General features: G+C 36.9%; 1 protein-coding gene across 8 annotated transcripts in view; it reads left to right on the forward strand.

Moving 5' to 3' along the window:
• The window catches only part of FKTN (fukutin), an 89,443-nt gene that overhangs the window by 57,435 nt on the left and 4,123 nt on the right, over positions 1-27,885 (forward strand). For 3 of the 8 annotated variants that reach the window (XM_082643872.1, XM_082643871.1, XM_082643865.1), the window contains one exon: positions 11,372-16,314. In XM_082643872.1, the coding sequence (XP_082499998.1) occupies positions 11,372-11,585 (214 nt within the window). In that variant the 3' untranslated portion in view covers positions 11,586-16,314. Of the gene's footprint in view, positions 1-11,371; positions 16,315-20,265; positions 20,376-27,885 lie in introns of those variants that run through there. The other 5 variants (XM_082643868.1, XM_082643866.1, XM_082643867.1 and 2 more) reach the window with 5 other exon arrangements.

The raw sequence follows: 27,885 nt of genomic DNA on the forward strand, positions 1-27,885 counted from the left end.
TATCAGGCACTATGATAGGTAATTTATTATTTAATCTCAGATCATCCTCACATTATCCCTGTGGGTTAGGTGTTCTCACTCCCAGTTAGTTATGAGGAAATGAAAGCCCAGAGAAGGGAAGTAACTTGTCCAAGGTTCTCTGGCCATTAATGGTAGGGCCAAGATTTAACTTCAGACCTGTTGGATTCTTAAGCCTAAATGCTTCCGTCTAAGATTTAATAGGTTAAATGAGTTAATATATGTAGTAATGCATTTAGAACAGTACCTGCCACATAGTACTGTGTAAGTATTAGCTATGGCTGCAACTGTCATTACCGTATTATTATTCTGTTACTATTACTACTCATGTGTTGCACTGGTACAAAACACTGGACCTTCAACACAGTGGTAACTTGGATTAGTTACTCTTTGGGCAAGCATTTTCTTCCCAGGTCCCATATTTCTTCCATCTTCAATTCTTACTCTAAACCTATACTTTCAACTAAAATCTAAATTCCATTCTTAAATATTGTCTGGATTTTTAATATTTATTTTTCTTCTCCAAGTTCCAATCGCCAATAATAAACAGTGATGAATATATTAACTAGGCCTCCAGATGTGAAATTGTCATTCCAGAACTTCACAGTTCTTACAGATGCTGCCCAGATTCCTTTGGGTTATTTCTTTCCTTCACATCTGAAGCAACTGATGTAAGTAGAGGCCAGAAGTTTAAGAAGCAATAATAATGGTAATAATAAAAATTAACTTTTATTGAATATTTACTGTGTGCTTGGCACTATGCCAGGCATTTATATGCATCATCTCATTTAACCCTCATCACAAGTTTATAAGGGAGATTTACTGTCACCTCATGATATGGATGAGGAAATTAAGGCAGAGCTAAGCCTCAGACCTAGGGCCATATCACTTCAGAGCTCGTATTCTTACCCATACACAATGCTCGTGTCACCACAGTCTCTATCATATTGTTAATACTCCCTCCATGAAAGTAGCCCTTCTATTTATCGACATTGTCAGAATATTACAGCTACCTCTGTATCCTCTGATAGGAAATCTGCTTACCCCTGGGGCTAGCTGTGGCTTACTTAGGCCTTCTGATATACGCAGCTTCTGCTTAGTGTACAGATCTTGAAAAAATTTGGATTTGTCCTTTGTGAGACTAGACTCATCCAAGTGTGACTCCTATATAATGTAACATTTCATTTCTGCAAAATTTATTTACTAACTGCTATGTGCTAAGGATTCTGATGTGAATATAACTTAGTTTCTGCTCTCAAGGATCTCATAATCTAGACCATGAAACAAATATTAAAGTACTCTGTCAGCAGAGTGTGATTTAAATAGGTGTTATGTATAGTTGTGATACAAATCAACTATCTAGAAGCAGCGACAAGGAAGTGTGGCATAAAAAATAGAGAAGTTTGTTAGGGAGACTTAGGAGGAATATGGAGAAAGGTCTAATAATAGGTTTATGTAAGTATTATTCTATTTAGATTATTCCCATTTATTTATTATTAAAAAATTCTGTGAACATCTTTATATATAAAGTGAAAGCTTTATTAGAGGTTGTTTCTTTGAATAGATTCCCAGAACTGGAGTTATTATTATTGTTTGATTGTGCTATTTGAGAAAAAGAGGGGTAATTGGTCAATGTTTTGATAACAGTAAGAGTATAAGATTTTACTGCTCAGTGTCTTGTTTTTCCTTTGACTCCTTAAGCCTCTTTGCAGCTGTACAGGTCTCCTCAGTCATCTTTGTCAGCTTGCTTTATTTTACCTGCCTTTTTCCCCCCTATTTTTTAAAAATAAATTTCTAGTTTTGTGATAATTTTAGGTTCACAGAAGATAATACAGATGAGTTTCTGGATACAGTCACCCAGTTTCCCCTAATGTTAACATATTGTTACCGTGGTACATTTGTCAAAACCAAGAAACCAGCCTCGGTGCATTACAGTTAACTAAAATCTAAATATTATCTGTACTTCACCAGTTTATCTGATGTCCTTTCTCTGCTCTAGGATCTAATCCTAGACACCACAGTGTATTTAGACCCCAGCCTTTCGAAACTTGATTTCAGTCCACGATTTTAAGTAGGTCACTAGTAGTGCCAGGTTATTTATTAGACGTCATCCCATGTCCCAGTTCTGCCATTCAAGGGCATCTGCCATTGAGTTGCCTCCATTTTGAGGTTGCTCCTCAGTACCTCTAAATGGAAATAATCTCCCCTTCCTCTGAATTTCCATAGATTTTTCTTTTCCCTTTACCTCTCTTATGCTGTATTTGGGTACTTCTGCTGATTTTTCTGTCCTTTCTGAGTTATAGGTAGAATCAGTCCTGATAAATCTGTCAGGCTGAGTGAGACCTGAACCCTACTTGAAACTAAAACCAGGTCCTCTTAAGCACAGTTTACAGTGTTTCGTTAAGATGAAAGGGTGACACCAGATTGATGACTTGATCCAATGTAGCACCTTTGGAGAATCAAAGCCATAAAGTTAAGTCATCCCAGTTGTTTTCAGTCACTGCTTCAAAAGAAGTTAAAGACTGGTGTTGGTTGTTGAATCCCCCACTCATAGATAGACTCTCTCAGCTCTATAGATTGATACTACGCTTCCATAGTTCTAGCTCTCAAAAAACACAGTTGTCTTTTAAGTACTTACAGCTGTGAAGCTAAAAGGCAAATTTGAATAATTTCTTTAAATGAGTGCATTTAAAACATTCGCTTTTCTAAAAATGATGTCATATTTCCTACTTTATTTATACCTTCATATTTTACAACATTTAGATTATGTCTTAGGTCTCCTTAGTAACACCTCCAAACTATGGAGGGAAGAACATTGAATGCATGTTATATGGTAATTGTATTCTTATACAATATATAGAAGTGGCAGGTCTTTATATAGTGAGCTTTATTTGTTTTTTTAAGAGAAGATTACCTCAGAATGAATAAATAACGGGCCTTTCACTTATATGAAGTAAATTTGGTTTTTTAAGACTGCGATATGTTTTGTTGTTTGAATATAATTCCGTAAGAGATTCTATATGGTAGTATTCTGAGAGAAATAAAAGCAAATTTTCACTAAATGACTTATACACAAATGTTCACAGCAGTTTTATTCATGGTAGCCAAAAAATGGAAACAACCCAAATGCCCATCTTTTGGTGACCAAATAAACAAATTATGGTATGTTCAAACAGTGGAATTCTACTTAGCAACAGAGAGGAACCAACTACTAATATATGCAATAACGTGGATGAATCTCCAAAAGTTATGTTACATGGAAGAATTCAAATAGGAAGAGTAGGTACTATGTAACTGCATTTATTTGAAATTGTAAAGCAGGCAAAACCAATCAAGAATGTGAAAAGGTCATTGATCACCAGGGGCCAGGGTGGACTGACTGCATGCCTGCCAAAAAGCACAGGGAACTTTGGGAAGCAGGGTGGTAGAAATGTTCTGTATCTTGATTTTAGTGGTTACCCAGGTATATGCACCTGTCAAAACTTAAAATGGGTGCATTTCATTATGTGTAAATTGCAGCTTGAAAAATTGATTTAAGAGTTTGAAAGAGAAAAAAATTCTGTGACTTAGAAAATTGATACTAAGAGAAAAGAGCCCAAGATCACAAGTAGAAACAGAAGGATATCTGGGACCAGAAGCCATGAATTTGATCAAGGCAGACCTAATTGCAGTGATAAACTTGGAGCCGTTTGCATCTGCTTGGACAAATTAGATAATCTGAGATCAAAATAAACGAAGCCTTTTGTATTTAGTATGAAATTTGAAATCGTAATTTAATCTCCTTTTTTTCATTATCTATTATATCCAGAAAGGAATCCTATAAAAATTGTCTGAGACAAAGCAAGCACAGCTGGAGTCTAATTACTTGTTGATGAGCTATAGATATAGTTTTTGGAAGTTATGCAGTAGAAATAAAAATGCCTTGAGGTTTTTCCCTCTGGCCTTAAAGAAAAGTCTTGTGCATGCTTTAAATGAATAGTCTTTGATATGGTCATTAAGTGTGTGCATTCAGGTGTTAAATGATAACTATCCATACAAGCTTTAATTTGTCTACTCATTGGTGATATAAATTTCTTCTACTTCACTAGTTCTGTCCTATGGAGATTGCATAGGAGAGTTTTTCAATAAGATAGATGGAATCACTCAACTTACAGTGGAAGTCAGCAGAAAACAAGGTTCAATGGGTAGAATTTTATCTTATAAAACATGTATATGCTATATGTATATTGATTATATGTTAGAAGTTTGGGACAGGATTGGCATATGGGATCTACAAAGACCTCAGAGAGACTATATTCCAGTCCAGTCTCTGAAGAGTGTTAGCCATTCCTCTATTACCCCTTTGCTTCTGTATAATCTGTGATAGGATTGTGAGAGGCTTAGTGGAAGAGATAGTTAAAAAAATACTAGTCAGCATGCTGTAACTTTGGTTTTCAAGAGTTGGTTTTTAGGGAAGATCCAGTGGTTAGGACTCCACGCTTCCACTGCAGGGGGCCCAGGTTCAATCTCTGGTCTGGCAACTAAGACCCTGCAAGCCACATGGCATGGCCAAAAAAAAAAAAAAAAAATCGAAAACAAAGAGTTGATTTCTTAGAAACGCTTAGAAAACTATGGGCAAAATTGATGCTGATGACATATAATTAATGTGGCACAATAATTCCTCACCTTGCCATATTCCCTTTGCTCCAAACACAAATCACTGATGAATATGTCTAAAAGACATAGCTGAGCTAAAAGAGAATGAAGTAAATGATGAAGAAGGAGTATATAAAGAGAATTTCCAAATTAAAGACAGGCAAGCAGGATAAATAATAAATCTACATCTAGATACTTCTTAAGGAAACAGTAATACCAAAACCAAAAAAATTTTATAGGCTACCAGAGAAAATAGATTGCTCATAAAGGAATAGCAAATATACCTTGGCTACGATAGAGGACAGAAGATAATGGAGTAACATCTTCCAAAAGCTGAGGAGAAATAACGGTCAACTAAGAATGTTACATACAATTAAAACTAACACTCAAGAGGGAGATCAAGATAAAGGCATTTGCATATGTACAAAGACTAAGAAAATCTATGTCTCACAGATCCACACTTAAAACTGTATTAAAGAACACAGAAGGAAGATATATGTGAAAAAATGGTGGACACACAAATGGATAAAATATGTCAGTAAATTTGTTAGCCATTACCTGTTTACAAAAAAAAAAGACGTGTCAAAAATAAGTTGAGGAGGAGGCAATTTGTTAAGTGTTCAAGGAATAAAGTATACTAAGTCCCATGTTTAGGAAGAGGATAGAGATTCTGTATACATTTAGTCTTTATTAGAAAATGTTGTAGTGAAATATGTTTGTTGAAAAATAAACAGTAAATATTACAAACAGTAATTACTACTGGATAGAAATATTATTTAAAACTTCCAAACAAGCAGAACAAAAGATAATTTATAAACCTTTATCATTCTAAATGAAAGTAGGAAAGGTAGGGCAAAGAAAAAGTATGGTAAGCTGAAAACATGTAAAAATAATCATAAAACTAGTCAGCATTGTTATAGCACTTACTATGTGTGTTAGATACTATTCTGAGCACTTTATAATGTTTTTCATTCTATGCTAACATCTCTCTGAGGTACTGCTAGTACCCTAATATTATAAATGAGGTTAAGGCACAAAAACATTGACCAAGGTCACACATGACGATAATTGGTGAAGCCAGGATTTGAGCCAGACAGTCTGGCTCTAGAGTTCAAAATATGTCCAAATACATAATTTATTACAATAAATATTCACAGATTAAGCTAACCTACAAAAAGATAAACAGTATCAAATGAGGTAGAAAACAACATTTAACTATAAAATACTTGGAAGAAGCACACCTGAAGCAAAATCACATGGGAAGGTTGAAAATTACAGGAATGGAAAAAATATACCCCAATATTATTAGCCAAAGAAAATTCTACTGTAATTTTACTATCAGACAAAATAGAATTTTATTGGGTTGCAGTGGGGGAGAATGTTAAAGGATTAAAAGGCCCACTACATAATTTTACAAAGGAACAGTTCACCAAGAAGAAATAATATTCATGACCTTTATGACTCCAACAATATAGTCTTGAAATATATAAATTGAAAACTGATGAAATTCTGATGAATATTTGACATGTCCACAATTTTGGTGGGAGATTTTGGTATACTTTTATTTTAAAAACTGCTGGATCAAGCAAAGAAGAAACTAGTAAAAATATGCAAGATATGGACAAAATCAACAGGCTTGATCTATTTGACATATATATATATATAAAAGTATTATATATATATATATATATATATAAGTATTCATCCAGCAAATGGTGCATGTACATTCTTATCCACTATAAATGGAGCATTTATAAAAGCTGATCATATACTACAACATGAAGGCAATCTCAATACATTTGAAAGCATTAATAAAATTCTTGTGAGGTGTGTGTGTATGAGTGTAATTCTCCACATTAACAGATTAAAGGGAAAAAAACCCCATGATTATTTCAGTAGATGGCATTGTATGACCACAATGGAATTGAATTAGAAATCAACAATTAAAAGATATCTTTAAAAAGTGTGGAAACTTTAAAATGCCCTCTTTAATAACTAATGAATTAAAAAGGAGATCATAGTGGAAATTACAAAAGTTTTAGGATTCAAATAGGATGCGGTTAAGAGGATAGAGGTAAACTTGTAGCCTTAAAAACAATAAGTATTTCAGTGGCTGATGTGAGGTACCCCGTATGGGGGCCTAGTAACCCAATTCAGACCCACCCACACCCCCCACCCCATCCTCTAGTAGGGCGGAGGGAAGCTCATCAGTGGGGCACAAGCTGAGTGCATTTAGTCACTCCATCCCATGTCCCTTGGGAAGGTCTGAGACTAGGAGAAAAAATAAAGTATGAAAGAATAGGTTTGAAAAAATTAAGCTACCAACTGAAGAGATGAAAAGAACAGCACAGTCAGTCTAAGGAAAGTGAAGGAAGGAAACCAAGAGAAGAAATTAATGAAATAAAAAACAAACAGTATCATGGGAATTCCCTGGCAGTCCAGTGGTTAGGACTCCGTGCTTTTGCTGCTGAGGGCCTGGGTTCGATCCCGAGTGAGGGAACTTAGATCCTGCAAGATATGTGTCTCTGCCAAAAAAAGAAAAAAAAGAAAGAAGAACTCTCAAAGATGAACAAATCCAAATGCTAGTTCTTAAGATAACAAATTATAAAAGTAGTAAACTAAGTAGACATCTAGCAAGATTGATCCAAAACAGCTGTGTTGCACTGACTCAAAAGAAAATGCTATGGACAACTAAGACAACAGTCTAAAATGCGATATTAGATAAAATATGAAAATGACAAAATTTTAACTCAAGAAGTTCTAAATAACTTATTAAAGAAATTGAATTACTAATCAAAAATCCTCCTTTCCCCTTTTTTTCCCTACCAAAAGACCTAGAAGGTTTACAGGAAAGTTTTACCATGCCTTCACAAGATAGATTATTCCCTATATTATATAGCTTATTTTGGGGGAAAAAAAAAGAAAACTGCTTTAAGCAATTCATTGTATGACTGATAGCAAAACTGGACTCAGACAGTACCAAAAAAAAAATTTTAAGGGAAATTACTCTCTTAGTGAACACAGATGAAAATATCCTGAATGAAAAACAAACAAATAGTATTTTGTAGTGTGTGTGTATTAGTGTAATTCTCAACACTTAAAAGATTAAAGGGAGAAAAAAGTATATGATGTTTCAATAGATTACATTAAAAACATTTGATACATTTCATAATTAACAACAAAAGGGCTTTTAGTAAACTTGGAGTAAAGGGGATCTGAAATTTCTTTAACCTAATAAAGGGAATATGCCAAAAATCTAGAGTGAGCAATCGTATTTAATGGTAAAACTTTAGAAGCCTTTCTGTTAAAATCAGAAAAAAAATAAGAATGCATGCTGTCCCTGCTTTAATTAAGCAGTATGCTAGAGGGCTTAGGCACTGGAATAACACAAGAAAAAGAAATTAAGAGTTAAAAGAAGAGACAAAATTGGTAATGAGAATAAACTATTGTGTTGTTTTGCAGGAAATTCTTGTTTAAAAAAGCTCTGCTGTTCCGACTCTAGAGTTTAATGCAAACTTATGTTTAAAAAGGTCAGATTCAGTTGCCATTGATGATGTCTCTCTCTCACTTAGTCTAGCTAACTAATTAACAGTAAAAACAGCGTTTTTCATTTAGCAATTATGTTTTTAGGTGGTACAGTTAAACTGATGAAATTACTTTATCCAACCACCAATAAGTAGTTTTACAGATTTTAAGGATGTCTGTGAGGGAAAAAATGGTCTTCTCCAACTAACTCTTAATTCTAACTACTGCTTTTTGCAAAAATAAAAAGAAGTAGAAGTGGTATGAACTAGAAAATGAATGGAAGGATTTTGTGTGTGTGTGATAAGATCCCTTAAATTTATATTCTGATTTGGGGTTGTTTAGTCTGAATTTAAATCTGTTCACATTTTGGATCCTATCTCAGAGCTTTAAAGTACAAACTGCTTAGGAGAACTTAATGTGGGCTTTAAAAGCTAAGGTAACATTGACTCTAATTATAGTCTTAGTCATTATTTACTGGTAACCTGGACGGGGGTACAAGGCATGTGCTTCTCTGAGTCACTCACCCCCCCTTTTCCTCTCCACAGTCCCATTTTACAATCAGTTTTCACATTTTATTGTTTATCTTCCCTCTTCTCCTAAGAAGCTGGAATTTTCTTTTTGCTGAAAGGCTTGAAAATTATTTGGTGAAAATAAAACCACAAAGATAGTTTGGGGATGTTTTTATTTAGGAACAAAAATTAACATTTGAGTTAAATTGTCTTTGAGTAATTTTAAGATTGCTTATATATTTTAAATGTTTTGTTTTTGTTCATAAATCTTTCATTGTTCAATGAAAACTTTGAACATTTCATTTTATAAAAGCTTTTATAAAATTTGTAGTATTCTCATCCATTGTATCATCCTGGACTTACGGTTTTTCTATCTTTCATCTCTTTGATGAGACTGTAGAGGATTATATTTAAGAGGGAAGTTTCTTGGCCTGTTACTAGATAGACCATGATTTCTGCCTCATTTCAGCCTCAGTGTGTCAACTTGATAGGATGGGACAGGTGGACATTCTGCTGACCGGCATCTTGATCGGGGAGGGTGGAGGCTGATGATGGATGGTTATGTCTCATGACAAAATAAGCAAGTCCATGAATATGAGTGTGCGGAGTAAAATTGGGACCAGCAGATGGTGGAGCTGTGCTGTATCCTATTTCTTCCTCAGCTTTGAGATTTGCTGTGGCCTTCTTTTCACAGAAGCCAGCTGGTATTGTCTATTAACTGCCAGCACCTATTGGTTTGTGTAGAAGGGACTTGTTGCTTTCTTTAGAAATGTTCAGCCTCTCATTTTCATCTGTGGCTTTATGTTCATCTGGTGGTAAAATAATATTCAAAAGCAAAATATCTGAGAACTGACCTTTCCCTGGAGAACATCCCAGTTAGATCCCATTTCTATAATCTGATTACACTTTGACATCTGGTTTTTCTCTGTTCCTTTTTTCTTTAATCCTCTGATATTTTAAATTTCTTTAATCTCTGCTATTGCCACTTTAAATCTCATTACTGAAGGTTCTTGCCATGTTGTGAAGAGAAGAAACATTTCTCAGAAAGCAACAACACAGATTATAACACTAAAATATAAACTTAAATCTAATGAACCTGCTAGTTTTAACTTTCTTTTGTAATATATAGAATTTCATTTACTGATCCAAAGTACCTTTAAGAAACATGTTTTTTTTTTAGTATAATTTCTGAAACTTACTAATTGAAATAATTCTGCTATAAGTTGAGTTAAATTCATTATAACTAGTGGGCTAGCTTAGAGATATTCTTTTACATTTGAGATGAAAAAAGAAAGAAAGGCCAAAAAAAAAAAAAAAAGGTGGGTTCACATGAGGTATGGAAGCAAGGGAGAAGCCTGGGAGAGCATCTTGGAGTTGCGCTTGCTCTGTTTCCCTGGAAAATCCGTGCTGTGAAGGAAAAGAAGATTCACCTTACACACGTGATGCTTATTTTGGTTTTCTTTAGTTAGGTTCTTTTAGTAGCAGTTTGGATTTGATGGAGATTTAATGATGTGTAACCTATTAAAAATAAGCAAGAAAGAAGTAAGTTTGAGGCTGAGAACAGAAATTAAAAAGGGGAGGTGATCAAATAAAAGGCAGAGCAGGAAGAAGGTGGTTTGTATAACTGTTTCCTTTAAGAGAAGTATTGTTGAAGTACAGTACATCCAAGCATTAGATCTCTATTCCTGCATCTGAGGAGGGGGTGGGGTGTGAAGCTTTGCTCAAAAAGCCAGCATATAGTGGGTCTTACCATGTTCACGTATTGTGGTATGAAATTCTTACTACTGTGCGAGTTAGGAAAAGAGTTTGAGAAATATCCTGACTGATCCTGGGAATTTCTCCTTCAGCTATCTAAGGTCATCAAAAGCCATCTGGGACCACAGTGAAACCCAGGAGACAGGAATTAACATATCCTCTCACAAACACACAAGCATTTATAATGCTATTGCTGGAGAATGTCATATACTGCCAGGATTGATTCAGGTTCTCTGGCTAACTAGGAGGGTTTTGTTTCCTCTCTCACTGCTATACGTGCCTCCCTCCATGTATTACGAATTCCAAGTATTAGAAGTGTAGTCAAAAAGAATATTTATATATTTATCAGTATTTAAGGAATGGCCGCAACCAAATCCAAGCACTTCCCCAGGGTTTTCTGACCTCTATCATTTTCCTCCATCTTTTGGCAACTTTTTGCTTTGACTTCATTCTCAGACCGGCTGTCCCTGCTAACAGCAAAGGTGGCCACTAGCAGTGCTCAGTTTCCATCCTACAGCTTAGAAACCTCAGCAAAAGAACACTTCTTCCCCTGATAGTTCCAAAAGAAATTCTAAGGCTGATTTTCATTTGCCTAATTTGTATAAATTTCCATCCCTGACCCAATCACTATAATTTTCTGGTTAGGCCTGAGTCTTTTTTACCCATCTCTGGGGCCTAGGGGTTGGGTCAGCCCTTCCTGAACCATATGGACTGGGAATAGGGGAGATAAATTGGGGTGCTATTGCCATTAGAAGAAGAAAGAGATACTGGACAGTCAGAAACAGCAAAAGGTCCCCTGTGTCTATCCCCAAAACTATTTAGTGGAAGAGGACTGTCCTTTAGCCAAGAGTACACTAGTTGTGGGTTCTTTGGCTAAAACTTCTGCTCTTGGAGCCTAACACCTCTCCACATTGCCTGTTTTGCCACAGATACCTGTTTCCCAAGTTTACACTGTGCTGGACCGAGTTTGTAGACATGAAGATTCGGGTGCCCTGTGAAACCATCGAGTACATCGAAGCCAACTATGGTAAGACCTGGAAGGTTCCTGTGAGGACATGGGACTGGAAGCGCTCTCCCCACAATGTGCAGCCCAATGGAGTCTGGCCCGTTTCTGAGTGGGATGAGGTTATCCAGTTGTACTGACACAGTAGGTTGAAATGGTAGAATTCCCCTCCTGCACAAAAGGGAGATGACTGTTTAAAAAGATATGTGTCTATTTGTCAAACATAAGTAGGAGCCATAAAAAATGACAAGTTTGAAGATACAGAGAGAGTCCTAACTCCTGAGCCAACTGATTTAATTCTCTCATTTTACATTTATTAAAGAGTCTCCATGTACCAGGTACAATGCTAGGTTACAGTGGAGAAGCAGAGATGAGTGAGACAGATGCCTGCCTCTTTTCCCCCTACCTTTGGTAAGCACCCCAATTTTCCTTTGAGGGAAACACCCTCACCCTTTGAAGAGCTTATATAGAGTATGATATGTTCTGTAAGTGCTTTCAAAATGTTAAATAATTAACATTTTGGAAGATGGGCTTACCAGGTGCAGCTAAGGAAGGATATACTAGTAAAAAAGAATAACTCATGTAAGCTTGTATGTTAGGGCTACTTTTAAGGTGTGGAGGCTGAGTTAATATTCAAGTGATCAGACTTTAGGTGACATGAAGAAAAGATGCTAGCAGATTCCTGTTACAAGCAACCTGATGTGGAATTGATTTAGAGCACAGGGCATTATATAAGAGAATGACAGCTTATTTCTAGTCTTGTCAAAGATACATAAATTTCCATACACCTTCTACTTTCATATTTGAAGTGAAAAGAAAGCTTATGCTTGTGTGATGCTTAAATTTCCAGCCATTGTGAGAATATTTTCACTGACCTGATAATACTTGTTTCACAAATCATTCAAGTGAGACCATGCTACCAGACATGATATTGAAAGGGTGGTGATTTCATAAAACATGTTTTCCTTATTTCATTCTCAATCAATAGGTAAAATATGAGCAATTCATGGTCATTTAATATTTTCTGAATTTATAATCCTTGTACTCCAATTTTAATGTTAACCCTAAAATATTAATTTTCAGGTAACCTTTATAGATTACCAGTAAACTTGTCCCCAAATGACAGGCCATTGTAATCAGCTTTCTTTTTGCTAGAAAATCAGCCCATGGAAATCATACCCAAATTCTAAATAGTTGAACCTAAATTTTTTCTTTTTTTTTTTTTTGCGGTACGCGGGCCTCTCACTGTTGTGGCCTCTCCCATTGCGGAGCACAGGCTCCGGACGCGTAGGCTCAGTGGCCATGGCTCACGGGCCCAGCCGCTCCGCGACATGTGGGATCTTCCTGGACTGGGGCACGAACCCGTGTCCCCTGCATCGGCAGGCGGACTCTCAACCACTGTGCCACCAGGGAAGCCCGAACCTAATTTTTTTTTTATGGTTGAAAAAATGTAACAGGTAATAATAGTGTTCCCGGGCAAAATCCACCCTGTTTATTGAGGACCATTTGCTCGTACTTAGCGTCTAAAAGTGCATACACTACACATTTCTGCCCATTTCAAATTGGGACTCCCACTGTTTGCCACGGGGTGTCTTACCCACCCCCTGTTTAGGTTATTTCTTTTTATCTATCCCTGGAGTCCAAGGTCTTGAAGCATTCAAATATCTAAGATATCTTGGCCGCATGGACAGAGGTTCCATATACGTCCCTCTATAGACCACTGGCTGCTAGAATACCTTTTTTGACTGCCTTCTGGTTTCACAGAGTTCAGATCTTGGGTCCTACCCTAACTTGGGAGAATGAAAACCCTTCCCCAAACTCTGAAAGCCAGGCTCGCTCTGTTACAGATTCAGCTCCACTTCATCCTATACTTCTTAACTGTTGCACTCTGCTGAGTGTCCAGAGACCTTGGATCTACCATCAACACCTTATCAGATCACTTTTCTTTCCTCACCTGAGTATTCCAATAATAATTCTCCTAATCTGTCCACTTCCAGGTTCAGTTTGCCTGGCTTACCAGGAGAAAACCTCATATTAACTTGTTTAGCACCCATGGATGTCCCAAGAGAGGTCCTGAGAGTCAAGATTGACAACCTCTTACTTGACAACCAGGTGACCACTCAGTCCTTCTCTAAGCAGGGAGCACTTGTCCTTCTCTCCTCTGCTGCAGCTGCTGACATCTGGATCCTGGAATAAAATCTCAGTTCTCCAAATTGAGCATCCCTGAGAAGCTGGGCAGTGGGGCAAACCCTGAAATATGACACTAGATGGCAGAATGTGTGCCACCATTCCCCCCAAACAAGTTAACACTCAAGTGAAAATCATCTTGCTCTTGAGTCTTAAGAGCCAGAGGGGCCCTCACTGCAACACTCATTCTAACCCTTTTATTGTATAGCTAAATAAATAAGCACAGAAAGGAGTGATTTGAGCAAGAGAGAGTTGAGGCTCTAAGGGTGCCATGACTCCCAGCACATGCCTGTTTCATTGATCACAGCACAACATCTTTAGCCCTGCTTGACATGCTTGACAGAGAAGCTTTCAGGATGTTTTTGCCACCACCCACTTAATATCTTTCTGTTCAAATTTAGAGTCTGAGGTGACAAAGGAAGAGTGTTTTGTCCAAAATGCTTACACTGTCTTCATACCTTTATCTAAAACATGCCTTATCTCCAAAAGGTGATATAGTTCATATTTGGAGGCATCAGCCTTTGGTCATTATATTTTTAATATCCAGGAGTACTTGATTCCCTTAGGCTCAGGATGTGTCCCATTTCTGCTTACCTCTCTACTTCCCCAGGAAACCATTAGCACCAATCTACTAAGTGCCCATTTCTGAAGATTCCCTCCTCTTTCTCTTTACTGATACTCTCTTATGGAGGATCCAAGAAATTGAGAATAGATTATGCTCATTTCTCTCTCTCTTTTTTTTTTTTTGTGACCCTAAGCTATTGTTTCTAGCCTTACAGGCTACAAAGCTTCAAATGGCACATAGGACAGCAAGGTGTTACACAGGAAAGCAGGGGTAGATTGGGGACCAGAGCTGCATCTGGGAAACACACTTGGAATGAATTCCCACACTCCAATAAATCCTCACCCAATGTCACAAGCCTAAGGCTGCAAATGTGTCTAAGTCTCCCCCTAGTTTCACCTTCTGAAAAATGAACAGTTCCCTCATTCTTAGTATTATAAATCCCCAGGGGAAACTTCCCCTCAAAACACGGTCAGAGAAAGTGCCACATTCCCACCTTCTAAAACATTGCCATCATTTGCAATAACTTTAAAGCATGGGAAAAACTCTAGTTCTTGACCATTCAAAAGGATTTCTCTGAAGAAATGCCCCAGCAGCTACTTCTCTTTCCTCCTCCTCTTCTTCTGTCACTAAGACCCGGGCTAAGTCACCTCTAACATTTCACTTAGGGAAAGTGCCATGTTAGCATAAAAGGGCACAAAGTTTTGAATTAGGCCTGAGTTTGAATCCCAGCTTCATTGTGTGGGATTTATGGTGGGGACCTCTTAGCCTCAATTTCCACATGAGTGAATTGGCAAAATGAAGAATACTTCTAAGGGGGTTTAGTTAGGATTAAATGAAATATAAAGTGCTTAGTATCAGGCCTAGAATTAGGTAATACTCAAGAAATGTTCCATTTCTTGTTTCCAAATCCTTTTTCTAATTATTCTTCAAATGGGATTAAAGAAACTGTGGTAGGACAGAAACCTTACTCAGAAGGTTGCATGACTGAATTTGCTTAGGGAAAAAAAATCATTTCATTATAACAAGGCATTAAAGGACAAATTGTATGTTTGATGAATTCAGAGACATGACCAAGTTGCCTCCTTCTCTAAATAGAACATATATTTTCATTTTATTGGTGAAGCTGTTGTTTTTGCTATCCCCATATGCTACCTAGTTCCCGGCTCCCAAGCAGGTCACTCTCCGTACCTCCCTAGATTTGGTGCCTGGTCTGCCCTGGACTTCTGTTTCAGTATTCTAGCTTTTCATGGAGATGAACCCTCACCTTCTTGTTAGTAAATCTCTGCCAACCAAAATCAGATATAAGCCATGATTTGGAGAGGGAAAGAATTTGCAATACTTAGTTTCACTTAATTATCTGTGCTGATGAATGCTTATGTCAGTATTAATAAAGGGGAATTGAAAATACTCTTTTCTACCTTCTTCCCCCAAATTTGTGTTTCTATCTCAACTAGGCAAGAATCAACAGGGTATGTGATACTATTTTAAGCTGCTCCACATCAGACTGAAATCCTAATTATAGTTTATAAGTCAAACAGACCAATTCAATAGTGAGGCTTTTTGTACAGTACCTGTGCTAAAGTAGACAAGTATACATTTTCTATGAGAAATCTGTTTCTATATTCTCAGAACTTATATCTTAGAATGCCTTCCTTGCCATCCTCCAACCCAACCAATGCAGAGGTTATGTCGGAACCCATGAGCCACCCAAGCTGCTGTGTTCTTATGCACAGCTCTCACAGTGGGGTTGAAAGGCAGTATGAGGAGAATTATAAGTGCTGTATTTTGTTCTATAAAACAATAAACTACTGTCTCATGTACCATTAAGAAAATTACAAGAGTATGCAGACTTATGATGACTCATTCAGAGCATGGGGAATCGTTCATGTGTTTGTTAAATGAAAATCATATGTAGCTATTTATGTATCCCACATCATAACCAGAAAAACGTGTTTGTGAATTTTCTAAACAAAGTGATATTTTAAACATGAGTAAATTTCAGTGTATGCTTAGCAGTTTACTATTTGACTTTATCTTCAGGTACAGATAGTTTGTGGTACTACTGAAAATGCCTTTAATATTATTATTTTGATCAGAATTTGTAATATATAATCCAGTTTGGGATGATGAATAAAATATTTCTAATCACTTGAGATATTTTGTGTTTATTTTTGAAGCTTGCAGTAGAAATAATAGCCACTAACATTCATAAGCAATCTAGTAAAATAGTAATCTTGCCACCAGTACAGTACTTCTAAATTAAGGTGAGATAGGTTGTATGGGTGGACCCTAATCCAATATGATTGGTATCCTTATAAGAAGAGATTAAGATACAGACAAGCACAGAGGGACAATCAGGTGAAGATTTAGGGAGAAGATGGCCATCTACAAGCCAAGGAAAGAGGCCCTCAGAGGAAACCCATCCTGCCAACACCTTGATCTTGGACTTCTAACCTCCAGAACTGTGAGAAAAGAAACTTGTTTTAAGCCATCTGGTCTGTCATACTTTGTTAGGCAGCCCTACCAAACTAATGCAGTAATCAAGGCAGAATGGTATTGGTAGAGGCATAGACACATAGATCAATGGAACAGAAAAAAAGAACTTAGAAATTGGCATACAAATATGCTCAAGTGATTTTTGACAAAAGTGAAAAAGCAATTCAATGGAGGAAGGATAGTCTTTTGAACAATTGGTACAAGAGCAATTGGACAGCCATAGGCAAAAAACAAAAACAAACAAAAAAAAACCCTCATACTTTATATAAAAATGAACTCAAAATGTATCATGTACTTAAATGTAAAATATAAAACTATGAAACTCTAAGGGGAAAAAAAGGAGAAAATTTTCATGATCTAGGGCTAGACAAAGAGTTCTTTCTTAGACTTCACACCAAAAGCACAATCAATAAAAGGAGAAATTGATAAATTGTACTTCATCAAAATTGAAAACTGCTGCTTTGCAAAAGCTTACAAGAAGAGGATGAAAAGTCAAGCTACAGACTAGTAGGAAATATTTGCAAACTACATATCTGAAAGAAGACTAGTATCTAGAATGTATTAAAGAAAACACTCAACAGTTTTTTAAAAATCCGATTAGAAAATGAGCAAGAGATATGAACAGACATTTCACTGGAGAGGCTATACAGATGACAAATAAGCACATTAAAAAGATGTTCAGCATCGTTAGCCAAATAGCCAAAAGCAATCCTTAGAAAGAAGAAAAAAGCTGGAAGCATCACACTTCCTGATTTCACGCTATATTATTACCACATACAATGCTGTAGTAATCAAAACAGTATGGTACTGGCATTTAAAAAGACACATAGACCAATGGAATAGAATTGAGAGCCCAGAAATAAACCCATGAATATACAATCAACTAATATTTGACAGGGGAGCCAAGAATACTCAATAGAGAAAATATAGTCTCTTCAATAAGTGGGGCTGGGAAAATTTGGATAATCACATGCAAAAGAATGAAACTATATCCCTATATCAACACCAGTCAAAATTAACTCAACATGGATTGAAAACCTAGATATGAGACCTGAAACCATGAACTCCTAGAAGAACACATAGGGAAAAATTTCCTTGACATTGGTCTTGTCAGTGACACGACACCAAAAACATAGTCAACAAAAACAAAAATAAACAAGTGGGACTACATCAAAAAGCTTCTGAGCAGAAAACAACAAAATGAAAGGCAACCTATGAGTTGGAAATAAATATTTGCAAATCATATGTATAGTAAGGAGTTAATGTCCAAAATATATAAGGAACTCATACAACTCAATAGCAACAAAATCCAATTTTTAAAGTGGACAAAGGAACTGAAACATTTTTCTAAAGAAGAAATTCTAATGGCTAACAGATACATGAAAAATTGCTCAACATCACTAATCATCAGGAAAATGGAGATCAAAACCACAGTGAGATAGATGTCACCTTACACCTGTTAGAATGGCTATTATCAAAGAAGACAAGAGCTAACAAGGGCATGTGAGGATGTGGAGAAAGGAAAACCTTGTATACTGTTGTTGGGACTGTAAACTGGTACAGCCACTCTGGAAAACAGTTTGGAGTTTCCTCAAAAAATTAAAAATAGAACGATACAATCCAGCAATTCCACTTCTGGGTATATATTCGAAGGAAATGACATTACTATCCTGAAGGAATATCTGCACCCCCTGTTCACTGCAACTTTATTTACAATAGCCAAGGTATGGAAATAACCTAAGTATCTATCAACAGATGAATGGATAAGAAGATGTGGTGTATATGTATAGAATGGAATATTATTCAGCCACAAGAAAGAGGAAGTCCTGCCATTTGTGACAACATAGGTGGACCTTGAGGGCATTATGTTAAGGAAAAAAAGACAGAAAAAGACATGTTGTATGATTGCATATGTAGAATCTAATAAACAAACAAACTCAGAGAACAGATTGGTGGTTGCCAGAAGCAGGGGGTAGGGGCTGGGGTCATTAGTTGAAGGTGGTCAAAAGATACAAACTTCCAGATATAAGTAAGTTCTGGGGATGTAACGTACAGCATGATAACTGTAGTTAGCAATACTATATTGTATATTTGAAAGCTGCTAAGAGAGTAGATCTTAAAAGTTCTCATCACAAGAAAACAAAAATTTCTAACTGAGGTAATGGATGTTGACTTATGGTGGTAATCATTTCACAATATGTACATATATCAAATCATTGTTGTACACCTTAAACGTATACAATGTTATATGTCAGTTATATCAATAAAACGGGGAAGGGGAAGAAGTTACAATTTTTCTTTGTCATAATTTCTCCCATGAACACATCATGTGATCTTCCTGAAGTAAATATTAATAAACCAGACCTTGCTCAGCTAATAATTAGAAACCATTTTCTGTGTTGTCACTGGTATGAGCTTACAGGTGTTCAGCTGGTGTCAGCTCTGCCACATCATACTTTGTGTTTTGGGATCTTATTTTTTTTCCTTGGACACAAAAATACAAAATCTGCTGAATTTCAGCATATTCCTCTTCCTTAATATATCATTTTCTAGAAATTTTGTGAAAATGTCCACCTTTACTAAAAATTACTACTCCTCTTATTTTTCTTTTTCCTTTTTTTTTTTTTTTTTTTTTGGCCGCGCCATGCGGCTTGTGGGATCTTAGTTCCCCAACCAGGGACTGAACCTGAGCCCCAGCAGTGAAAGCACAGAGTCTAACCACTGGACCGCCAGGGAATTCACTACTCCTTTTATTTCTAATCTAAATTGGTATCTTCCCAGTTCCTCTTTAATAAAGTTTCCCTTACTAGTCCCCCTGTAACAAATACCAAAACTATATATAAACTTCTAAGTAAAGGTGGTAAGTGTAAAAACATTTTCTGGAAGGAGTTAAAGTTGTCAATGATAGAGAAGTAAAGATAGAGGACTACAGTACTGATAACTAATAAACTTTAAAAAATGTTCAACATTGTTAACCATCAGGGAAATGCAAATTACAACCACAATGAGATATCACTGCACAGCTGTTAGGATGGCTACAATTTTAAATAGTGAAAACACCAAATACTGTAGTTGTCTCTCTTATGGTTTCTTTTTGAATGTGATCTTTGCACCATTGTTTGACTATGATTTTACTAGAGTGTCCTTAAACATTTTATAAACGTTCATAATATGTAACACTCTTCATAATAAAATTAAAAGGAATAATCTTGTCTCAGTTTTTGGAAGACAGATTTTTAGCTTTTTTTTTCTCTTTTTCTCCTCCAATTCTTTATTGATTTACTCTGCAAATTTAATAACCCTCTTTAAAATTTATTTTCTCATTCTTTTGTGTCCTTTATAGTTGACTTTTCCCCAAGAATATAAGCAAAAGCCCTTTAGCAGCTGGTGTCTTTGTTCTTAGGTCTCTAACTTTAATTAATTTCATATTTATCACCAGTTTTTTTAATTTAAATTCTTTTTTTTTTCTAGTTAGTCTCAATACTTTGGAGAATATTTTCTAGAGAATACTGCAGGAAAGGTGACTGGTTGACTAATTTTCTGAAAATGTATTACCACCAAATGTCTTTCAGGTGTCTTAGAAGAACGATCGTCGCATAGTTGGAGTGTGTATGAGTTTGTTTTGGAGCCTAAACTGTGCAACTGTTTAATCCAGCCAGATCCTGCTTAGAAAAACCGAAGGGTGAGCTCACAAAGCGAAAGGCTTAGCTTTTAAGAAGCTGTCCTCTCCTCATGTCATGCGGTCACAATTTGCTAGGAGCCAGGTTTCCCCTATATCCTACTGGAAGACCAGAGAATATCTACAACAGTGCTGTCAAACAGGGCATTCTCTGATACTAGAAATGACTCTACCTGCACTGTCCAAGACAGTAGCCATGAGCCACATGTGATCTTGAGCACTTGAAATGTGGCAAGTGCAAATGAGGAACTGAATGTTTACTTTGATTTTTTAAAAAAACATCTTTATTAGAGTATAATTGCTTTACAATAGTGTGTCAGTTTCTGCTTTATAACAAACTGAATCAGTTATACATATACATATGTCCCCATATCTCTTCCCTCTTGCATCTCCCTCCCTCCCACCATCCCTATCCCACCCCTATAGGTGGTCACAAAGCACCGAGCTGATCTCCGTGTGCTATGTGGCTGCTTCCCACTAGCAATCTATTTTATGTTTGGTAATGTATATATGTCCATGCCACTCTCTCGCCTTGTCCCAGCTTACCCTCCCCTGCTCCGTATCCTCAAGTCCATTCTCTACTAGGTCTGCATCTTTACTCCTGTCTTGCCTCTAGGTTCTTCTGACCATTTTCTTTTTTTTTTTTTTTTTTAGATTCCATATGTATGTGTTAGCGTACGGTATTTGCTTTTCTCTTTCTGACTTACTTCACTCTGTATGACAGTCTCTAGGTCCATCCACCTCACTACAGATAACTCAGTTTCATTCCTTTTTATGGCTGAGTAATATTCCATTGTTTATATGTGCCATATCTTCTTTATCCATTCACCTGTTGATGGACACTTAGGTTGCTTCCATGTCCTGGCTATTGTAAATAGAGCTGCAATGAACCTTGTGGTACATGACTCTTTTTGCATTATGGTTTTCACAGGGTATATGCCCAGTAGTGGGACTGCTGGGTCCTATGGTAGTTCTATTTTTAGTTTTTTAAGGAACCTCCATACTGTTCTCCATAGTGGCTGTATCAATTGACATTCCCACCAACAGTGCAGGAGGGTTCCCTTTTCTTGACACCCACTCCAGCATTTACTGCTTATAAAGTTTTTGATAATGGCCATTCTGACCAGTGTGAGGTGATGCCTTGCTGGGTTTTTGATTTGCATTTCTCTAATGATTAGTGATGTTGAGCATCCTTTCATATGTTTGTTGGCAATCGGTATATCTTGTTTGGAGAAATGTCTGTTTAGGTCTTCTGCCCATTTTTGGATTGGGTTGTTTGTTTTTTTGATATTGAGCTGCATGAGCTGCTTGTATATTTTGGAGATTAATCCTTTCTCAGTTGCTTTGTTTGCAAATATTTTCTCCCATTATGAGGGTTGTCATTTCATCTTGTTTATGGTTTCCTTTGCTGTGCAAAAGCTTTTCAGGTTCATTAGGTCCCATTTCTTTTTATTTCCATTTCTCTAGGAGGCAGGTCAAAAAGGATCTTGCTGTGATTTATGTCATGCGGTGTTCTGCCTATGTTTTCCTCTAAGAGTTTTACAGTGTCTGGCCTTACATTTAGGTCTTTAGTCCATTTTGAGTTTATTTTTGTGTATGGTGTTAAGGAGTGTTCTAATTTCATTCTTTTACATGCTGTCCAGTTTTCCCAGCACCACTTATTGAAGAGGCTGTCTTTTCTCCACTGTTTACTTTGATTTTAATTAAATTAAATAGCATCATGTAGCTAGTAGCTAGCATACTGGACGATGCAGATCCAGAGGATTTGATGGGACCAGCAAGAGCTTTGGAGTTGTAGAGATCTAGACTCAGATCCAGGGGTGTCACTTCCTAGCTTTGTGATCTCAGGCTGGTTATTTAACTTCTGAGTTCCAATTTTTTTTCAATTAATGGGGCTAAAATTAATACCTGCCTGTAAGAGTTATTATAAGAATTATAGGAACTCTGGTATACTGCTTAGTACAGAGTAGAAGTTCAATAAATGATAGCTATTAATATTATTATCTTTACTTTTATTTTAACCTTTGGCATTAATCCTCTGAACTTGTATTTTCCTGATAATCCCAAGTAATTTTTCTGTAAGATTAGAGCCTTTCTGTATTTCAGAGTATTCCTGGTGAGAGGGCCCTGTACTGAGGACTGGTGATGAGAAGTGAGAGTGGCCTCAAGGGCACAGGTACAAGGCCTGTACTTTGGGGAGACAGATGGTAGGATTAAAACATAACACTTGGGTACAGCTTCAAGACAGCAGAAGAGTAAGACGTGGAGATCACCTTCCTCCCCACAAATACATCAGAAATACATCTACACGTGGAACAACTCCTACAGAACACCTACTGAATGCTGGCAGAAGACCTCAGACCTCCCAAAACCCAGGCGTCAGGGCTGTGCCTCTGAGGAGGGAGAGCCAAGTTCAGGACACTGGTCGACAAGAGACCTCCCAGCTCCACGTAATATCAAATGGCGAAAATCTCCCAGAGATCTCCATCTCAATGCCAAGACACAGCTCCACTCAACGACCAGCGAGCAACAGTGCTCAACACCCTATGCCAAACAACTAGCAAGACAGGAACACAACCCCATCCATTAGCAGAGAGGCTGCCTAAAATCATAATAAGGCCACAGACACACCCAAACACACCACCAGACGTGGACCTGCCCATCAGAAAGACAAGATCCGGCCTCATCCACCAGAACACAGGAACTAGTCCCCTCCACCAGGAAGCCTACACAACCCACTGAACAAACCTTAGCAACTGGGAGCAGACACCAAAAACAATGGGAACTACGAACCTGCAGCCTGCGAAAAGGAGACCCCAAACACATTAACTTAAGCAAAATGAGAAGACAGAGAAACACACAGCAGATGAAGGAGCAAGGCAAAAACCCACCAGACCTAACAAATGAAGAGGAAATAGGCAGTCTACCTGAAAAAGAATTCAGAATAATGATAGTAAAGATGATCCAAAATCTTGGAAATAGAATGGAGAAAATACAAGAAACGTTTAACGAGGACCTAGAAGAACTAAAGAGCAAACAAACAGTGATGAACGACACACTAAATGAAATTAAAAATTCTCTAGAAGGGATCAATAGCAGAATAACTGAGGCAGAAGAACAGATAAGTGACCTGGAATATAAAATAGTGGAAATAACCACCACAGAGCAGAATAAAGAAAAAAGAATGAAAAGAATTGAGGACAGTCTCAGAGACCTCTGGAACAACATTAAACGCACCAACATTCGAATTATAGGGGTCCCAGAAGAAGAAGAGAAAAAGAAAGAGACTGAAAAAATATTTGAACAGATTATAGTTGAAAACTTCCCTAATATAGGAAAGGAAATAGTCAATCAGGTCCAGGAAGCACAGAGAGTCCCATACAGGATAAATCCAAGGAGAAACACACCAAGACACATATTAATCAAACTATCAAAAATTAAATACAAAGAAAAAATATTGAAAGCAGCAAGGGAAAAACAACAAATAACGCACAAGGGAATCCCCAAAAGGTTAACAGCTGATGTTTCAGCAGAAACTCTGCAAGCCAGAAGGGATTGGCAGGACATATTTAAAGTGATGAAGGAGAAAAAGCTACAATGAAGATTATTCTACCCAGCAAGGATCTCATTCAGATTTGATGGGGAAATTAATACCTTTACAGACAAGCAAAAGCTAAGAGAATTCAGTACCACCAAACCAGCTTTACAACAAATGCTAAAGGAACTTCTCTAGGCAGGAAACACAAGAGAAGGAAAAGACCTACAATAACAAACCCAAACAATTAAGAAAATGGTATTAGGAATATACATATTGATAATTACCTTAAACATAAATGGATTAAATGCTCCAACCAAAAGACATAGACTGGCTGAATGGATACAAAAAGAAGACCTGTATATATGCTGTCTACAAGAGACCCACTTCAGATCTACGGACACATACAGACTGAAAGTGAGGGAATGGAAAAAGATATTCCATGCAAATGGAATTCAAAAGAAAGCTGGAGTAGCAATTCTCATATCAGACAAAATAGACTTGAAAACAAAGACTAGGGCTTCCCTCATGGCACAGTGGTTGAGAGTCTGCCTGCCGATGCAGGGGATACAGGTTCATGCCCTGGTCTGGGAAGATCCCACATGCCACGGAGCGGCTGGGCCCGTGAGCCATGGCAGCTGAACCTGCATGTCCAGAGCCTGTGCTCCACAATGGGAGAGGCCACAACAGTGAGAGGCCCGCATACCATTAAAAAAAACAAAACAAAACAAAACAAAAACACAAAGACTATTACAAGAGACAAAGAAGGACACTACATAATGATCAAGGGATCAGGCCAAGAAGAAGGTATAACAATTGTAAATATTTATGCACCCAACATAGGAGCACCTCAATACATAAGGCAAATGCTAACAGCCATAAAAAGGGAAATCGACAGTAACACAATCATAGTAGGGGACTTTAGCACCCCACTTTCACCAATGGACAGATCATCCAAAATGAAAATAAATAAGGAAACACAAGCTTTAAATGATACATTAAACAAGATGGACTTAATTGATATTTATAGGACATTCCATCCAAAAACAACAGAATACATACTCTTCTCAAGTGCTCATGGAACATTCTCCAGGATAGATCATAACTTCGGTCACAAATCAAGCCTTGGTAAATTTAAGAAAATTGAAACCGTATCAACTATCTTTTCCCACCACAATGCTATGAGACTAGATATCAATTACAGGAAGATATCTATAAAAACTACAAACACATGGAGGCTAAACAATACACTACTTAATAACCAAGAGGTCACTGAATAAATCGAAGAGGAAATCAAAAAATACCTGGAAACAAATGAGAATGGAGACACGATGACCCAAAACCTATAGGATGCAGCAAAAGCACTTCTAAGAGGGAAGCTTATAGCAATACAATCCTACCTTAAGAAACAAGAAACATCTCAAATAAACAACCTAACCTTACACCTAAAGGAATTAGAGAAAAAAGAACAAAAATACTCCAAAGGTAGCAGAAGGAAAGAAATCATAAAGATAGGATCAGAAATAAATGAAAAAGAAATGAAGGAAATGATAGCAAAGATCAATAAAACTAAAAGCTTTTTCTTTGAGAAGATAGACAAAATTGATAAACCATTAGCCGGACTCATCAAGAAAAAAAGGGAGAAGACTCAAATCAATAGAATTAGAAATGAAAAAGGAGAAGTAACAACTGACACTGCAGAAATACAAGGGATCATGAGAGATTACTACTAGCAACTATATGCCAATAAAATGGACATCCTGGAAGAAATGGACAAATTCTTAGAAATGCACAACCTTCTGAGACTGAACCAGGAAGAAATAGAAAATATGAACAGACCAATCACAGGCACTGAAATTGAAACTGTGATTAAAAATCTTCCAACAAACAAAAGCCCAGTACCAGATGGCTTCACAGGCGAATTCTATTAAACATTTAGAGAAGAGCTAACACCTATCCTTCTCAAACTCTTCCAAAATATAGCAGAGAGAGGAACACTCACAAACTCATTCTACAAGGCCACCGTCACCCTGATACCAAAACCAAACAAAGACGTCACAAAGAAAGAAAACTGTAGGCCAATATCACTGATGAACAAATCCTCAACAAAATACTAGCAAACAGAATCCAACAGCACATTAAAAGTATCATAAACTATGATCAAGTGGGGTTTATCCCAGGAATGCAAAGCTTCTTCAGTATATGCAAATCAATCAATGTGATAAACCATATTAACAAATTAAAGGAGAAAAACCATATGATCATCTCAATAGATGCAGAGAAAGTTTTAACAAAATTCAACACCCATTTATTATAAAAACCCTCCAGAAAGTGGGCATAGGGGAACTTACCTCAACATAATAAAGGCCATATATGACAAACCCACAGCCAACATCATTCTCAGTGGTAAAAAACTGAAACCATTTCCACTAAGATCAGGAACAAGACAAGGTTTCCCACTCTCACCACTATTATTCAACAGAGTTTTGGAAGTTTTAGCCACAGCAGTCAGAGAAGAAAAAGAAATAAAAGAAATCCAAATCAGAAAAGAGGAAGTAAAGCTGTCACTGTTTGCAGATGACATGATACTATACATAGAGGATCCTAAAGATGCTACCAGAAAACTACTAGAGCTAATCAATGAATTTGGTAAAGTAGCAGGATACAAAATTAATGCACAGAAATCTCTGGCATTCCTGTACACTAATGATGAAAAAATCTGAGAGTGAAATTAAGAAAACACTCCCATTTACCATTGCAACAGAAAGAATAAAATATCTAGGAATAAACCTACCTAAGGAGACAAAGACCTGTATGCAGAAAATTATAAGACACTGATGAAAGAAATTAAAGATGATACAAACAGATGGAGAGATATACCATATTCTTGGATTGGAAGAATCAACATTTTGAAAATGACTCTACTATCCAAAGCAATCTACAGATTCAATGCAATCCCTATCAAATTACCACTGTCATTTTTCACAGAACTAGAACAAAAAAATTTCACAATTTGTATGGAAACACAAACGACCCCGAATAGCCAAAGCAGTCTTGAAAAAGAAAAACGGAGTTGGAGGAATCAGGCTCCCTGGCTTCAGACTATACTACAAAGCTACAGTAATCAAGACAGTATGGTACTGGCACAAAAAGAGAAATATAGATCAGTGGAACAGGATAGAAAGCTCAGAGAAACCCACACACATATGGTCACCTTATTTTTGATAAAGGAGTCAAGAATATACAGTGGAGAAAACACAGCCTCTTCAATAAGTGGTGCTGGGAAAACTGGACAGCTACATGTGATAGAATGAAATTAGAGCACTCCCTAACACGATACACAAAAATAAAGTCAAACTGGTTTAAAGATCTAAATGTAAGGCCAGACACTATGAAACTCTTAGAAGAAAACATAGGCAGAACACTCTATGACATAAATCACAGCAAGATCCTTTTTGACCCACCTCCTAGAGAAATGGAAATAAAAACAAAAATAAACAAAGGGGACCTAATGAAACTTAAAAGCTTTTGCACTGCAAAGGAAACCATAAACCAGATGAAAAGACCACCCTCAGAATGGGAGAAAATATTTGCAAATGAAGCAACTGACAAAGGATTAATCTCCAAAATTTACAAGCAGCTCATGCAGCTCAGTAGCAAACAAACAACCCAATCCAAAAATGGGCAGAAGACCTAAATAGACATTTCTCCAAAGAAGATATACAGATTGCCAACAAACACATGAAAGAATGCTCAACATCATTAATCATTAGAGAAATGCAAATCAAAACTACAATGAGATATCATCTCACACCAGTCAGAATGGCCCTCATCAAAAAATCTACAAACAATAAATGCTGGAGAGGGTGTGGAGAAAAGGGAACTCTCTTGCACTGTTGTGGGGAATGTATATTGATATAGCCACTATGGAAAACAGTATGGAGATTCCTTAAAAAACTAAAAATAGAACTAACATAT

Source organism: Mesoplodon mirus (genome assembly GCF_964341445.2).
Source record: "Mesoplodon mirus genome assembly, chromosome: 1".
NCBI classification, from domain to species: Eukaryota; Metazoa; Chordata; class Mammalia; order Artiodactyla; family Ziphiidae; genus Mesoplodon; species Mesoplodon mirus.